General features: G+C 39.7%; 1 protein-coding gene across 2 annotated transcripts in view; it reads right to left on the bottom strand.

Moving 5' to 3' along the window:
- Positions 1-1,972: 1,972 nt before the first annotated feature.
- LOC101859597 (leucine-rich repeat serine/threonine-protein kinase 2) overlaps positions 1,973-17,777 on the bottom strand; it is a 70,307-nt gene continuing 54,502 nt past the window's right edge. Inside the window, exons 57-67 of one of the 2 annotated variants that reach the window (XM_035972216.1) lie at positions 17,213-17,317; positions 16,617-16,718; positions 15,374-15,511; positions 14,219-14,397; positions 12,944-12,967; positions 9,825-9,903; positions 8,749-8,924; positions 8,166-8,306; positions 7,343-7,518; positions 6,651-6,743; positions 1,973-5,265 (exon numbers count right to left, since the gene is read on the bottom strand). In XM_035972216.1, the coding sequence (XP_035828109.1) occupies positions 5,135-5,265; positions 6,651-6,743; positions 7,343-7,518; positions 8,166-8,306; positions 8,749-8,924; positions 9,825-9,903; positions 12,944-12,967; positions 14,219-14,397; positions 15,374-15,511; positions 16,617-16,718; positions 17,213-17,317 (1,344 nt within the window). In that variant the 3' untranslated portion in view covers positions 1,973-5,134. The remainder of the gene's footprint in view (positions 5,266-6,650; positions 6,744-7,342; positions 7,519-8,165; positions 8,307-8,748; positions 8,925-9,824; positions 9,904-12,943; positions 12,968-14,218; positions 14,398-15,373; positions 15,512-16,616; positions 16,719-17,212; positions 17,318-17,777) is intronic. The other variant, XM_035972217.1, reaches the window with a different exon arrangement.

The following is a 17,777-nucleotide window of genomic DNA, read 5'->3' as shown; positions in this document are numbered from 1 at the left end:
CGCACTATTTGGGTCTTAAAAAGTTCCACCTGAATCTGTTCTTGTCCATTATTGTAAGTCTATGGGAGCCGACACACAACATTAAGTCGGTGCTCTCTTTTTCTATTCTCTCTCTCTCTATCACCTCTCTTTATATGTGTCTTTGTGTGTCTCTCACACGCATGAAATACTGCACATACACATTCTCTCATTGAAAAGTGATTTTGCGTATTGGAAGAGTGAACATGTTTTGGAAAGAAATCTCCCCTTTCTGACTGACAATAGAAAGAACTGCACATGTGATATACAACCTATTATATTTATTGCTGTGGTTGTCTTTTGTCTGATATGTGGACACAGAAATGACCGTTACAGGTAATGATGGAAAAATTGCGTTCTGTTCTGTTGCTTTCTGAGGTCAATGGGTGGGCAGCCTCATAGATAGTAAAATCATGTTGGGATTGGGATGAGAAAGAACGAGTTTGCCTACCATCCAACAGGTGTCCCCCAACTATATATATACAGATACACAAGCTCAGCAGAGATACCCATGAAAGGAGGAAGATGCCAAATCAAAAAGTCCCTCTGCTGTTTCTGTTCATCTGTCTTCCCTGCACTATTTACCCCTTATTGCGTTGATGCGCTTCTTTTTAACTGTACCCAAAATGTACATTATCAGCTCAGCTCACAACAACCTACAGGTGAGCTTAGTGTCAGAGAGTATTGAAAATTTAATTTTGACTGTAGGCCTATCAAAGGCCATATATATGTCCCTTTGGGAACCAGCTGTAGAATAAGGTTGATGAGACCTGTAAGTACAACAGCACCTAGGATACAGACATTTGAGACACGAAGTGGTGGAATAGGGCGCTCGTCAATGTTTGGGCATATAGAGTTATTGCTATCACCTTAAAACTTGTTCATTTACCTATCTTTTGATGGAAAAAAAATACCCATCTATCTTGAAGAGAAGTCGAGATATTTGCTAAAGTAGGAGGTGGAGTTGCCTGGTTTCAGTGGTAAAATTAGCGAGAGAACGGCTATAAAAGTTTGGTGATTTCAATAGCATGAGAGTCTTTGGAAAATGCAAATTTACAGTTTTTGAGTATTTAATCGGCCGTTTCGGTAGAATCCACAGAAAAATGTATTTCTTAATAGACAAAAGGTGTTTGGCCGAAACAAAAAAATTTCTCTAAAAATGGCTAAATCAGTGGGAAAATGTCTGTTTCTTTGATTTAATTATTTTGATGAGAGCCCGATTTCACTATGATGTCTCACATTTTGTTCATAATTGGGAAAATAAAATCTTTTGACAGACCATATACTCCATCCGTGCATGCTACACATAATACTCTCAAAAGGCAGCCCTCACTCTCAGTTGTTCCATATTTCTATACATGCATATTTCTTGTGCACATGTCAAACAAACGAACAATAAAACATTTAGCAGAATTTGAACTGTTGCTCAATATTGGTACATTTTTAGCAGTAAGTAATATCACGATGATAGATTTAATACTCTTGCGTATGAAGAAAAGCACATGCACTCACACAAATCCAGACGGTCAATTTCTCTCTTTCTCTCTCCTTTTCCCTTTCACACTCTCTTTCTTTGGGTGTCTGTCTCCCTTCCTTTCTTCCTTTAGCACTTGGACTTCGCGTGATCTTTGCACTTTGGTAATGATAATGTGTGAAGCAGTTTCATCACCAGTTCTACAGCTAAATCACAGCTTGAATCAAAACCTAAATACTGACAGCGTTACAAAGTAAGCAAAATCAATCAGTTATTGGTTTCACTGGGTGGGGCTCCTGTGGGGGGGGGGGGGGGGGGGGCATGTGTCCATCCATGTAAATGCGCAGCCTTCAGCTGAAACTTCTGCTGTGTCCAAACAAGCACCGCTCTATCCTGGTTATGGACACCAAATAGGTTAAACTTTACTCTGATGGAGAAAATTTGTCTTTTTTGTGTTTTTACTAACTGCTGAAAGCAGGGTTTTTTTTTCCAATAATATATTCCCACTGCCTAAGGCATATGTCAATATCTGGGGAAAACCCCCCCGAATAATAGGCAAGCCCATTTTATGAAAGTAGCTCTAAACATTACATTATGTTCACAAACGTATGATGCTTCCTTTAAAATTCTTATTGCACAAACATTGCGTACTGATATTGTGTACATTTTCATAAAGTTCATGTTTCATGAAAGTTCAATTACACACGGAGAAAATTCACAGCGACTGATTGTGCTAAGTTGTTCTACAAGAAGGATATATAGAGATGTAAAGCAGGGTTAGAGAAGTCGTAAAACAATCTAGTACAGTATGGTTTTACGGCCTGTGTTGTAATGAAACATCAGTTGTAACATGAACATAGCATGCCTATAAACCCAGAGAAACATCAGCATAGTATAGTACGTGTGAACACCCCTCTTTAAACAATATGAAACATAAATAATATTTTCCAAAAATACAGAGTAAAAATTTCCTAACAGTAAAAAATATGTTATTCAGAAAGAGCTGAACAAATTATGAGTTGTATAATCTTTTCTGCTTATACCAGAAGCGATCAAACGTGCAAGAGAAAGACTTGTGCTGTGTGACTCGTAGCGAGAATTATGCTGTGCAACTCATTGTGAATCATGTACTGTGTGACTCATTGTGAATAATGTAGCCTACTGTGTGACTCATTGTAAATAATGTAGCCTACTGTGTGACTCATTGTGAATAATAAACTGTGTGACTCATTGTGAATAATGTACCGTGTGACTATTGTGACTCATTGTGAATAATGTATTGTGTGACTCATTGTGAATAATGTACCGCATGACTCATTGTGAATAATGTACTGTGTGACTCAAAGCTTGTCTTTTGATGCAGCATGAGATTGTAACCAGCAACGCTGAGGGTAGCCAGAGGAGCCTCTTGAATAGATATGAAGCCTTTAAAAGCAGGGAAAGATTAAACAAGTACCAGAAACTGAGCAGGTAGAAGTCATAATAAAAGGCTTTCACTTTTACACTGATAAAAAAATCCAGCGGGTTCTTTGCACAAGAAGCGAGGCACACGCGACTTCAACTTTGACCATGGCATATGAATAACAAATTTAAAACAGAACTTATTGATTTTTTCAACTCGGTGATGATTTAAAAAATGAGTGCAGAAAACATCCAAAGAAAGGCCATCCCTGCTGATATACATATGTATTGCAAAAGTGATGATTGTGTGAAGTAGTATAATTTGTAAGTTGGGATCCCAAGCTGACGGTAGTTAGATCAATGTAGGAGAAAATGACATAATAATTAATATTCTCCATCATTGCGATATCAGTATCAGACCTTTTTTAGTTATTGAGCTAAAGTCAAACAAATGTCAGCAAAATTCCCAAATGAAAGTAACAGAACATCCTCAAGTAAAAAAACCCAACAAGGACACAAGCAAAAAAATACTTCATGGATCATAAATGGATAAATAAATAGCAAAGAAAGCAACAACAACAACAAAGTCTTGAAACAAGCAGTGTTCAAGAACATCAGAACTATACATATACTGGCACTGTAGTGCACTGTAGTAATGTTAACCCTTCTAGCCACAGCCATTTTTGTCCACTCCCTAACCCCAGCCCCAGCCAATACAGCAGTATTTCAGAAAAAAAGGCATGCAGTCTAAAAAGTGATGCGGAATCTTTGTAATGAGGTTTAGATATAATAAAATAATAATGCATAACAATGTCTAAAGGTAAATGAAAAAATATGAAAATTAAAGTTAATTAGGTTCGCTAATTTCGAAAAATGCGCAAATTCGGTACCTCCGAAACTGAGAATCCTCTTGGGACAGTGGGAGGTATAAGCGCTGCTGAAAATATACGCGCATGGGGCTGGAAGGGTTAATAAGTGTTCCTTGTGGAAACTTGTGATCTCTGACGGGCAGAACTTAAGAAAAGAAAAAAAAAATCCTGAACACAACACCTATGGTAAAAAGTATTCCATAACCCAGAAGATCTGGTGCCTCATACAACTCTCCTTCATCTCAAAAAGACTAAAGAGACACTGCACAAGAACCTTACAAGGACAGGGGACTTAACTATCTAAAAAATGAACACTTTTAGGGAAGCGAAACCAAATCAGTGCCCATACTGCGTCTCACAATACTCACATTACATTTTTTTTACTAAACATGTTTTGACTATTTACATATATATCTAGCTACAGGAGTATCTTACTGACAATGAAGTGCCCCGAGTAACATTTTCCCATAGTTCTCAATTAAATATTTGTGAGTTTCCAGATAGGATAATTAGGTTCTCTATCCTTGATGTAATATCACCTGATTAACGAAAATACTGAAGATAAGTTTAGAAAGGGCCCACACAGAGCATAAGTATCTAGTCCTCCTGATATCACAATTATGATCATTGTTAGCAAAACCATACTGAACCATGTTCAGGTCGTTTATCGTTTTTCATAGAAATGATTATCCCTGACGGACAAGAGATTATAAGTCATTGATTGTAAGTTTTTCCTCAATAAAGAAAAAGGCTAACACTTACTGTGGTTTATACATGAACTATATTTCTACTGTACACATCACTTTCAACAAGACATAATAAATTGTCAGCATCATTCCACAAGTACCCAAGTCATTTTTTTGTAATTTCAACAAAATTAAAGAAAAAGATAGTAATTGTACCATAACTTTTGCACTTGTGATCTTTTTCAATATAAAACTAGATAGCAAATAATGAAACAATACAAAAGTATTAAGTTGTAAAATGCCCCTTGATGCTGTTACTCAAATAACGGCCCCTTGATGTCGTGACTCAAATCACAGCTTTATTTGCAAATCCCCCCAAACTGATTTGGGCTACTGTATAATGATGCTGATGATATATCACTTTTATGTCGTTCAGTTCTGTGCAACATCAATATTGCATGCTTTTTGGGTGAGTGCATAAAAGAGGATACAAACGCACCTTCAAAATACAGGAGTGAATTGGAAAATCTATAAAGTCCTGTCCATGAAAAAAAAAAAAGCACAAAAATAATCTCAGTAGCGACCACTGCATTGGGTAGAATTCATCAGCTTGAAAAAAATCTAGATACTGTTCAACAAAAAGTGTTCCCTGATGTGTCTCTTCACCACGATGGTCACATCAATCTCTACTTCATCATGGAGCGTCTCATGGACGTGGTCTGGATGAGTTCCTTGCGTTTCTTGGACCAGTCAGAGAACTGCTTGATGGTCTGGGGGAAGTCCGCGTCCCACACGCCGATACAGCCATACTGATTATCTGGACAAATGGACAAACAACACAGTTATAGTGATTACCAGGACAAATAAACAAACAAAAGTTATAATGATTACCAGGAAAAATAAACAAACAAAACAGTTACTGATTGTCTTTTAAAAAAAAAAATAGTAGAGGGTTTTACGGCGCTCGCAACTGCATAAGGTCATATGAGCGTCAAGGGGTTGGTGTCAACAGAGAAGTCTTTACAGGGAATCAGACTTAGACTGCTCACCTCTCTAGCTTCAACAGCACAAGGTCTGCTTCGACTATCAAGGCACCCCAAAATAGCAGGTCACAAGAGAGTGACAAACATACAAAAGAAGTAGAGGAAAATGACAATAGTAAGGATCAGGAAAGAAAAAGCAGCAGGTCCCTGTTGTAGATCAGACACAGTTATGAGCATGACATGAGTCAGCCCATTTACAATTCTACTATGCTCGAACGAATGGCCTAAAGACACTTCAGTCAGTGGCACTGCCCCGGGGGGAACTGATTGTCTGGACAAATGGACAAACAATATAGTCAAAGAGGAAACCTGGTATAACAGGGATGGTGGGACCAGAGAAAAACTCCTGTTATATCAGATCCCTGTTAAATCAGAAGTGCAAGGGAAGTAAGCAGGCCTGCGCATGACACATAACGCATGCGTGTAGCTAGGTTTAGGGCTAGATTGAAGTCTGCAGCACACCGCAGCCCTCTCTCGCTTCACACGCTGCGTGTGCTTGCAGTGGCGTGGCTTGCGTGAGCTTGCTCCATCACTGCATTACTCCCTCTCTCTCTCTCTCACTTTTCACACATTGTTACAACCCTTTGCCCCTGCTATAACCGATTGGGCTCCGATGAGCCCTGTTATTGCCGAAAACTTTTCATAGAGACAAAGAGCAGGAAAAAACGGGGATTTAAAAAATCCCTGTTCCCTGTTATTACCGGATCCCTGTTATTACCAGGCCTGTTATATATGGTTTCCACTGTATACTGATTATCTTGACAAACAAAAAAACAACAGTTATTATACAGATTATCTGGACAAATGAAAAATACAGTTACAGTGATTACCAGAACAAATAAATAAACATACATACGTACCACATTGAGCAGGCTCATCTTCTTAAGACTTGAGTACAATTCGCTGGTGGAGAAGTTTATTTTTGACTGTGTATCTCTGCGTCTTTCTGTCAAAGCAGTTTGCCTCCAAAATGATTTAAGTGGTATTCAAGGAGCGTAAAACATCTACAACCATCGATTTCTTTTTCACTAAGGAAAGGGGAAAGTGTTAGTTCATGGCCTATACCCTGATGCAGGGTGAGAAAGGCAGTAATGATGATGATTTCTTTTTCATATTGTACATTTCAAGCACCAGTAAGACACCTATCAAAGATCATTACCTTTGTCCACATCATTCTCCGAGCGGGTTTTGAACCCTAGCCCTCCACTAAGTATCACACTTGTGCTGGGATTTGGTCCATACTTGACCAAACCTGAGGAAAGAGGAGTTCTTGGTCACTATTTGGAAAAGTTATTGATGAAGTGATCAAGCTGTTGACAAAACTTCATGAGTGTCTTTGAAAAAAATGTATATTGCAGCAAAACAGGCAAATATGAGAGGTCAATGATAGCTGATACTGATGGATGGCTGAACTAAATATCTTCTCTTAGGCCAGAAAAGACAAACTGTTAACAATTTTACAACTGTGAGAGGACCAATATTGGGGGCCCATTAGCTTGAAACACAAAGTACGATCACTATGTCAGTGTCTGTGGTAATAGATAAGACACAAAGAGAAAGTCCAGATTGTCAGTGATTTTGGGAGGCTTAATTTGGCTTTCCGAGAGCAACAAGGTACTTTGAAATTAAGTGCACTTGTAACCTTCAAGGCATCCTAAACCTCCAGTTTTTGGGGTCATGGCTTACAAATTACGGAAAAAAATCAAACCTGAGTGCCTATCCACAATTTTTCCTTTTGCAAAAACAAACACTCTCTTGTAAAGAGATATTAAAGATAGAGAAATCAAAAGACAAACAGCACAACTGTGACCTCTGCAAATGTAAAAACTTGAAAAGCAGGGCTTCACTCACCCCTCAGTTTGACTGCCAGAAGGCAGCGGACAGAGGCAGTGTGCCGATGAGTGCAGATGATGGGCGTCCAGTTGTTGATGTCCACTAGGACGATCTGACCGCCCCCTGTACCAAGCCATAGAGTCTTGGTGTCGTGAAGGACCATGGACGTGATGCGGCCATCTTTGCGAGACAGGCTGCAGACAGGCAAATATTGGTGATTTGAATATTTTGATTATTATTTAGTTCTGCTGAGGTTTAACACCCTACTTAAGATTATTCTTTAAGACAGGTCACTCTTCAATTTGAGATACGAAATTAACTGCTCTCAACAATTCCATTGGAGACATCAATTTTTTAAAAAAGCGTATAGGATGCTTCTTTTTAGAAAATGATACATTTTGTGTACAAAAATGAGAAAAATACAGAAACAATTTTTTATGCAGGACTTTAACTCTTTATCTCCAGCAAACCGCTCCCAGCAGCTGCGGTCGGAACCACTGTGCCGGTGAGCTGCTGTTAGCGGGGTACATTCCATTACGACCACTTCAACATCAAATTACTTTTCGGCAATTGTCGAAAACAGGTCTCTCATACCAGAGGTTCATTCATTAGATAAAGAACTATCAAAATAGGTTTGCTAGTTTCGATTTAATGATCCATTTAACGACGTTTTAGTTATTTTTAGATTTAGCACCAAGAAAGGGCCCTGGTGTAGTGGGTTTACCCCCCTTGGAGAAAAAGAGTTAAACCCTGACCCTCACTGAGACTTCAATCCTGAATTTTCAGGCACCTGTGTTGCACAAGTACATAGACAGAGACCAGCCTCATATTTTGTCCTCACTCGAAACTGATGCTGACGTTGAGTGTGTTCTTGAGGCGGCCTCGCGTCGTGTCCCAGGCCTGGATCTCCGTGCTGTTGCGATGTGCCAGGTACAGCAGACGGCCACACGCCATGGAAGTGATGGGCGCCGAGGCCGGAGTGCTGGGGTACACAGGACACAGTAGAAGGCATTAGGTCTTAGATAAGGACACTCATCTACCTTCTTTTTCTTCTAGTTCTTTCTATCATATTTACACAAATCAGAAGTTTAAAAAAAGAAAGAGCCTTATGACACTTGCAACACAAATAGCATTAAAAGCATTGAAGATTAGAGGCGTTACAAAAGAGTAACATACAAAGAAAAGAAAGAGAGATAAGGGTTATAAATGTTCCAGGTTCCATAGGAAAGAAGGAGGAAAACAGAGAGTACCTGCAAATCATCCACAAGTAAATCTAATATGCCCACTCTAAGTACAAGTAAGACAAAATGAGGCAAAGAAGTCTGCTATTAAATTACTACCAGAATGAGGATATGTATATATTTTTAAAACATTTTTTTAAAGGCTTCCCAACTTTCCTCCTTTACCATTAAATTATCTCACACCTGTTCTTGAGCGTGTTGAACATGGTCTCCACCGCCACACCAATCTTTGTCTCCATGACGATGACCTTTGTTCCACAGGAAGCGATGAGCTTGCGGTCCACAGAGCTGCGCATGATGCAGCGTACTGGCTCGTAGCTCTCACCGAGTTTCATCTCTATTGGGTCCATGTCTGGGCCCTGAACACAGAGGGAAAGCATGAGAAGATGAATTATGGCGGAGTCCTCTTTAATCGAAATCTGAGGGACATCTGGATTTTCTTAGATTTAACTATGTACTCACTTTTGAGAGATTGTTCAAACAGTGAAGAAAATAAATCTGGGATTCTATCTTCTTTCGGTTTATCGCTGTTTTCAGGTTACTCGTGTTCAATTTAGTGGACTCCACTGTATTTGTGTTCATCAATTAACATTGGTATCTACAAATAAAGACCTCCACTAGCTAAATCACCCTGGAAATGAACACTTGAAAATGATAGATGCCTTTCAGACATTTACTGCCCATGATCCTGCCATATATTGGAAGATTTGCCATCCACTGGACCCCAGATGGCAAAAGAGGCAGAGAAAGACCCATGGAGACTATTTGGACAACAATACATGGTAGAGAACAGTTGAGACAGAATTGAAGAAACAAGGATACACCTGGAGACAACTTGAAAAATTGTCAAACGCAGTCTTGGTGGAGGCCTTCTTCGGCACATCATCATAATGAAAAAGACAAAGTACGAGAATCTAAAAAAAAAATTAAACTCATAATTTATTTACACGTATTTTAAACTTTCAACTAAAGTCTACAATTTGCTTCCCCTCCTTCTACTTCTTTCTCTCTGCCTTTTCTTTCTCCCACTCCTTCTTTCTCGTTCTCCTCCTCTCCCTTCTCTCTTTTTCTGTCCCTCCTTCCTCATTCTCTCTCTTTTCTCTCTGCCTCTTCCTCCTCCATCTCTCTTACTTTCTTTCTTTGTCTCTCTCTCCTCCATCAGTCTTTCCTTTCTTTCTCTTCATCTCCTTCTCTCTCCCCTTCAATCTATTCATCCTTCCCTTTCCCTAAATCACTATTACAATCACTTCTGAACTCACTTGCAGAATCTCAGAGAGAGGATAAAGAGCCATTTTCCCGTTTGCCAAACCCGTCAAGACTAGAGGGTCATCTCCACGGCTGCATTGGAGACAAACAATGGAGTAAAATGAGAGTTACATTTCCTGATGAGAAATCTGTTCACTGTTCGTGACAAAGCAAACCACATCTACTGTCAAGACAACAATTCTTAATAACCTCACCTACTAAGCCACCAGCTTGGTTCAAGAAACCAGAATTCTATCTTTGAAAAAAGAATAAATAAATAACCCCACCACTGAATCTCTTTTCCCAGTTTAAATCCATTCACTAATAGCAGAGATAGCATAATAAATCTGTGCACTTTCCTCAGAAGAAGGAAAACAAATAACAGCTTATTAGTGGGGTTTTTAATCTATGACTTTGCACTTCACAGGATTCTTGAAAATAGCTGTCAAATTATGATATTTAATTTCCAGGATAATATTACATTTTTTTAAAAGTGCAGATCTAAAACAATTTATGCTTGCATGACATGTTGACACCTCCTGCCCCCCCCCCCCCCCCCCCCCCCCTCGGCAAAACCAATAAACCAATAACTTAAAATTTGCTGAATTAGTTTTTAATTTTTCTGAAATAAATCAAATATTCAAACATATCATGAAAACAATTATTATTTTTCATGCACTGTCCCACTACTGCTGGTATGTCCATTCAGAATGGGTGAAAAATAAACGGCCTCAACAATACAGAGAGATCTTGTTTATTGTAAAACAGGAAGTATTTTGTTCTACACTTTTCCCTTAACACAAAATCTGCTATACACAAAGAAATTCGCTGGTCTCCGGAAGGTCCTGTTATCAGGCTTTTACTGTTTAAATATACATGCATATCAAGATGAAAAGGTAGGAGGTGGGCCACAACCAACTACCAGAACCATAATAATATTACTTCTCTTTGATTACTAGCATTGCTGATAAACATGGTAATGAAAAAGAACTTTAAAAAAAATAAAGAGTCCAGTCTGAAAATAAAAGAGTAAGGTCTCAATACAAAAATCTTCAGTTCCTAGTTTAAAAACTTGTGAAAAAAAAACCCACCTGTAAAAGACTCTCAAAATATAGGGTAAAAAAGCCTGTCTAAATTTAACTATGGGGTGTCCACAAAAGCATTCACTCACTTCCAGATAAGAACTGAAAAAAACTCCAAACAAACAGAAATTCTAAACTACAGGCGAAGTGCCTCTGCTCATAATCATATAACAACAGCCTGCATTCATAAACACATAGGCAGGCAGAGAGAGAGAGAGAGAGAGAGAGAGAGAGAGAGAGAGAGAGAGAGAGAGAGAGAGAGAGAGAGAGGGAGGGAGGGAGGGAGAGAGAGAGAGAGGGAGGGAGGGAGAGAGAGAGAGAGAGAGAGAGAGAGAGAGACAGACAGACAGACAGACAGACAGACAGACAGACAGACAGACAGACAGACAGACAGACAGACAGACAGACAGACAGACAGACAGACAGAGCCAGAGAGAGAGAGAGAGAGAGAGAGACAAACAGACAGACAGAGACAGAAAGAAAGAGAGAGAAAGGGGGAGGGGGAGAGAGGCAGAGAGACATACAGACAAATTTACAGATATTTAGGGAGACAGGCAGACAGACACACAGACAGACAGAGGGACAGACAGACAGACAAATATACACAAATGGTTAGTAAATAGCACTCATGTATCACATGTACAGTGTTCTCCATATTAGGGTGAAGTGCCAGTGCTGCGTGTACGTATACAAAATCAATTTTGCAATAACAATTCTAAACAGCAAACTCTGAGAATTAATGTCCACATCTATCGAAAATGTATTTAAACCATTGCAACAAAAAATGCTCTATATATTTAACAATAACTTTTTATCCTCGGCAAGCTTACAGTCGGAACCCCTGCGCCGGTGAGCCGCAGACAGCGGCTCAGGCGGCAGACAGCGGCTCAGGCACATTCCTTCACGCCAACTTTGACATCAAATTACTTTTTGGCAATTGCCGAAAACAGGTCTCTTTTACTGGGAGTTCATTCATTAGATTTTTACGTTATTGCCCGTTTTTCCTAATTCGTAGGGAAAACGGTCACATAAGTACAAATCAAGTTTCACAGCAGGTTGAGATCTTGCAGGGGAACGCAAAGAAGAAGCTTGTGCAAATAAAGTAATATGTATCGTACATACTGGTCAGACCTGTGGACCCTAAAGTCGTAGGTATTTCAATGAATCCGTCAACGACAAATATGTAGGCCAAATGTCACAGAAAAAACATGTATGTTGTGAGGAGGTTGTGTCAGTCAGAATGTGCAAACTTACAAATTATCTGACAACTTAGGACACAGAAATTTCCAGAAAGAATTGTCTGCTATATAACAGGAACGCTACACTGCTTCCTTAAACATTACCTTCAACTTGTGAGTGATTAAAAAATATTCTTTCACAAAGTTAGCTTCTTCATATCATTAATCAAGGTGCCATATTTATAGAGTTTAATCAGGAGGTTTCCAAGGTTATGGCAATAGGAAAAAAACTATTCAAAGATTATTAATGCGTGTGTGTGAGAACATAGGGATATCAGTTCTCTACCGAGGATTTGAGTTATTGTCAAAATTAACAAAAGACATGTGTCAGTTGTAAGTTAGTCAGTCAGAGGTGACATATGATCCCCCTAAGAAAGTTTCAAACAAAAATATGTTTTCTTAAAGGCTGAAAACATGACAGTTCCTGTGTCTCCAGACAGTTTTCTAGAGAATAGATCGACATTGTGCGGTGACAGGAATTAGTGCTAGCAAGACACAAAACACACACACACACATCATTCATTGAAACATAATTATCCAAAAAAGTTCACAATACATAACAAAGCAGTGTGGCTGGATTACAAAGTGAAGAGGGAGGGGATTATTTAACAACATATTGAAGCAGAACCTAAAATTGATCACCAGTACACAGCCCTTGTATTTGTTCTTTGAGAGGTGCGGGTGTGTGTAGAGAAATTGTAAGTCTGACAGATTGTTGAACGAGATAGGAGAGAAGGAAGAGAGGGAGCCCAAAATAGAGGCTGTGTACTCTTAAGATGAGTGAAAAGCAGGGAGATCAGCGGGTGGTCATACCGGTACGAGGCTCCGGGGTGTTTCCTAGATGTACATGGGGAGGAAAACCACATACAGGTTACACGCAACAAATTATTTTTACAAAAATTTTATGACCACCCATAGCACACTTCACAACTTCTACCAGGTGGGAAGTCCTAATGAGCAGCTAGAATGACCTCCGTCTCAAAGCACCGCTGGAGCTTTCAACAGTGCATAATCATCGAAATTTGGGGTTTCAGGTACAGAGGCAGGAGGGTAAACTATTATCAAATGTCCTTTTAAACCTTATTCCCCCTGAGCCAACTGCACAAGATCCAGATTATCAGATATATATAAACTGGTTTCCATATAACCAGCTAAGCTGAGCCTGGCTAAATAACGTGACATTCATATTTTTAGGCTATTTATTTGTTTGAGTAAATAAAAGCATATTGACCCATTAATGGTCATTTAGAGCAAGGGGGGGGGGGGGGGGGAGCAAAGGGAGACAGATAAAAACATAAGATCAAAAGATAAGAAGTAGGACCTACCAGCAGCACCCTCCAAATACCTGCATCTGTTTATGCACACGCATATGCCATCAACAATATCCATCATAATAGGAATATTTTTGGGAGAGCAAATTTGTTACAAGGCACAAACACAGAGATGAGGCTATACCTGAGAAACAGCACGTCAGCAAATTCATACAACTACAAAGACATCATTCTGTTGGCCGAAGGGCAGCACCTTGTTTTCTATTTCAACATATATTATTACTGCATTATTACAGCATGCACAGGCCAACCAGGAATGGATTATGACAATAGAGACTTTGAGAAGAAGTAGGAGGAGCAGATCACACTAGAGCCTCTTCCATCAAGCATCCACAGTTGAATGCAAACAAAAATATTTATTCCTAAAAAATGCAGGTTTTTAAAAGTTTTTTTTTTAGTAGAGGTTTAACAGCGCTCACAACTGCATAAGGTCATATGAGCGCCAGAAGATTAAAGGTGCTACAAGAGAGTAACAAACATAAAAAAAAAAAAAGGGAGATATGGATGATAGATGTTTGATAGGAAAGAAGAAGGTTTTTTTTTACGTCCTCATAAACACAATTTAGATCAATCAGGAGGCCGGCTTTGATCCAGCCTGTCAGGGCCAACCCAAGCTGAGCTAACAAGAGTGGATTGTCCTTGCAGAAAGACAAAGATACTTAATAAATTTCTCCCAACACACTGTGAGGGTGAAGTGAATAATAGTTATACCACAGACACGAGAATAGTTGAACGTGGATCGACGAGACCTACTGACCTCTGAACGATGAACAGGGAGAGCACAGAGTCCTGAAGCTGCCGTGTGGAGTGCATCAGCTCGTTGCGACTGGTGTTGAACACCCAGATTTTCCCGGCCTGCGTGCCCAAAAGGATGTGCTCGGGACTCACGGGCAAGATGCACAGAACCCGCCCGTCACGGAACATGGTGCCCATGCCCTGTTGGAGGAAAAGAGAGGTGCATCTATATTGCGGAAAAAATGGAGTGTGCTGAAAGCAGAGACCCCAGCCCAGTCTGTTACTCTTACAGGCTGTTTGTGTTTGGCTAATCATGAAACAAGACTGACCACTGGGTCTAAATCTCCCCACCTTATCCAGCTCAACAGTTTCATCCATCCTAGCCACCTTTTTCTTTCCTCCAGTCTCATTCACCAGCAGTCATTCACTCAAAAAAAATGTTGTTCCATTTTATTATACATTCGGAAATGATAAGATAGTAATATCCACTTTCAGTGGTTAACTACTCAAAGAACCATTTTACCATAACAGTTTAACTCACTCAGCCCTGGGGCCAAGGACCTGGCTGTGCCTAGTGGTATAAGGTGTTTTTGTAAAATCAGAAACAAAATGCTAAATCAACCTCAGTCACCGTTATATTTCAAGCACAATTTGTTTTGTCATTACAAGGACTATTACCGTTTACAGAATTTGAAAATATTCGACAGTCTGTGAGACATTGCCATTTGAAAAAGGTCAGCTACACGCACTAAAAAGTGGCTCGAAAAAAAGACCAAGACTCATTCTCATTTCCTACTTCGTTACCACGTGCTAAATTTTGTTCAATTGTAAGTCAAGAAAGCAACCATTGCGCCTGTTCCTTATAAAGAAATGGCCAGGGGTTACTTATAGAGTATAGTCTGTTCTTATTTGATGTGCGATTATGTTATTAAGCAGTAGAAATTTCCATCCCGATACTGTTGGGTTCAGGGCCTAGCGCAGAAGTGCGCAACCCGACTGTCTCGGGATCAGGGCAGAGTGAGTTAATGTCTTTAATGAAGTAATAAAAGGTGGTTTCAACAAGCCAGCAAAGTCATTCATCTCCCAAAATGTGAGATGTTTGGCTGAGCAAATAAATCCGTTTAACCATCTTTTAAACGCTTCTTAGGCAGGTTCAAATTCAAATGAAGCAACTGACACTGTAGTCCACGGACTGTCGGTTGCGGTCAGCGAGGAGGCTGTCCTCCCGGTAGTCCAGCAGGTTCAGCCAGGACAGCTGCATGTACTCGTTGTCGCCGCTGGCCACCCACAGACGCACGTTCTTGTTACCCAGGTTCTGGAACATACAGAGGTCAAGGTCGGGTTATGTACAGGGGAACCTGTCTTACGTGGACACCACATGCTCCTTGAATGTTGTAACACCTTAGGCAAATTGTCACTGATTCAGCTGGGTAAATTAAAAAAGAAGACGCCATTTCAACCTGTGAGAGTGAAATTGTTTCATGTGCTACAATTGTGAAAATTTAGGAAATAAAAAAAGAGTAAGATTAAATCATATACTGCACTGAATTATGCAACCTTTTAATATACATCTATCATAAAAAAAACAAAGAACAACAATTTTTTAAGAGCAGCCATTATTACAAATATTAAAAAATCCCCAAATTTTTAATCATACTTTTTCTCAAAACAATGGTTGTAGCATTTTCCTTCAATACTGGAAGCCTTTGACTAGCCATCAACATAAAGAGAAATAACTATAATTTTTGTACCCCGATGTGCACTATATTTTTGCCGTTCCACGTCGTCTTTGCTATTGTGCAGTATTATAATATGTTTGAATTTGATTGATTATCATGTATTGATAGAATATTATGTATCCAAATAAGGCGGTCGTTGATGTGGAGATGCCTTGCAAGGATAAGGCAACATCGTTCATTTTGATTTTTGATGAAAATAAAAATAAACAAATGTTTGTGCACATCGGAGTGACTGTAGTTATTTACGACGACATTTATCACAATTTGTAATATATATTGAAATCTATCAAACCATTTTGTCCATGTTGATACAGAAAGTTTCTGTCAGTCAAAGTCATAAGAGGTCGGGCAGAGATCTCACTGGACAGGACAAGGCAACAAAAATATCACAAACAACAGACAAATCAGAGCCGACAGTCAAGAATAATAAGGCTCACAAGATACTCAGTGAAAGAGTCAACATTTGCAGGCTGTTGACCAGTCCACTAGACGTTAGTTCATCTCCTCTATCATTCATGTTCAGTATTTGTTCACGCAGTAGCATTGCCAATTTACAGAAGTGAAACATTTTATTCAGGATTAAAGAAACTCTAAAAAATTTGAACGTTAATTTTTCTTCAAAACAAATACAGAACTTTTACAGCACTCTCACACTCACACAGTTCTGTTTCACCAACCTACCTGTGTGGTCATACATTCCACGGTCGTTCCCACAGAGACGGGTAAGATCTCTCTCAGACTGTACAGCTCTGCGCAGCTCAGCCGCTCAAACAGCTCTCCAGCCTGGGAACAGCGAACAGCTCAGCAGCATAAGATTTTTTAGTTAAAAATCATAAAGAGGGAGCGCATGGGCTTGTATGAGTGTCTATGTGCGAGTTCTGGGAGTGTGGGCATCTGAGTGTTTGAGCATGTGTGTGTGAGTGTGTGTGTGTGTTTGTGTGTGGATGTGTGCATGCGTGCGCACATTAATATGTGAGTGTGTATGTGTGCATGTGTATGTGTGTGTGTGTATGTGTGTGTGTGTGTGTGTACACACGCGTTTGTATGTGTGTGAGAACCCAATCCATGCCCATCTGTGAGTAGAAAATGCAGGCAGAAGGATGAGAGTGAGGGTTACAAACTGTAACGACTGTGGCTATTCCACCCGTGTATTTGTTCACAACTGCATGCTCAAAGAGAAAGTACTATAAACTCCATGCTCACATCCCACTCAGTTCCCTTGAGGATCAACAAACCATAGGCTACCTTGTCTGATCTGTTCTGAAGAGTCAACTGACCTTTGGCCTGTAGTCCGGCACTTGGCACAAACACTGGCTGATCAGGTCCTGCATGTCCGGCCAAGGGGGACAACCACGCTGCGTCACGGGCGGCACCGTCAGGTTCTGACCACAAAAAGTCATACACAGGCACTTTAGACGAAATTTAATTATCATCCTTTCTCTCTTTCCACATACGCACGCAGGCACGAACACACACACACACACACACCATCCCCCCCCCCCTTCCCACACACACACACACCTGACCTTACACCCAAAACAGTTCATGTACTCAAAGGACCCCAGAGTAAAGCGAATAAAAAAAAAGAACAACTTTTATTGAGAAGCATATGACTCTTTGACAAAACCTTGAGCTGTTCAAAGATAGATCAAACGTGGACAAAATAATTTCTAACATATTTCTTGGTTATTCTATGCCTGTTTGATATACTGTATTTCTCACAAGAACATTAAAAAAAGAAAAATTGAAACTCTTAGAAATTTGAAACCTCAATATTCCTTACATGAGGATTGAAAACTTTGTGGAAAAAACCAACATGTATCCGAATATAAATCACAACAC

Source organism: Aplysia californica, unplaced genomic scaffold (genome assembly GCF_000002075.1).
Source record: "Aplysia californica isolate F4 #8 unplaced genomic scaffold, AplCal3.0 scaffold00615, whole genome shotgun sequence".
Lineage (NCBI taxonomy): Eukaryota > Metazoa > Mollusca > Gastropoda > Aplysiida > Aplysiidae > Aplysia > Aplysia californica.
Note: the sequence above shows the minus strand (reverse complement) of the source record. Positions and strands in the feature narration are given on the sequence as shown.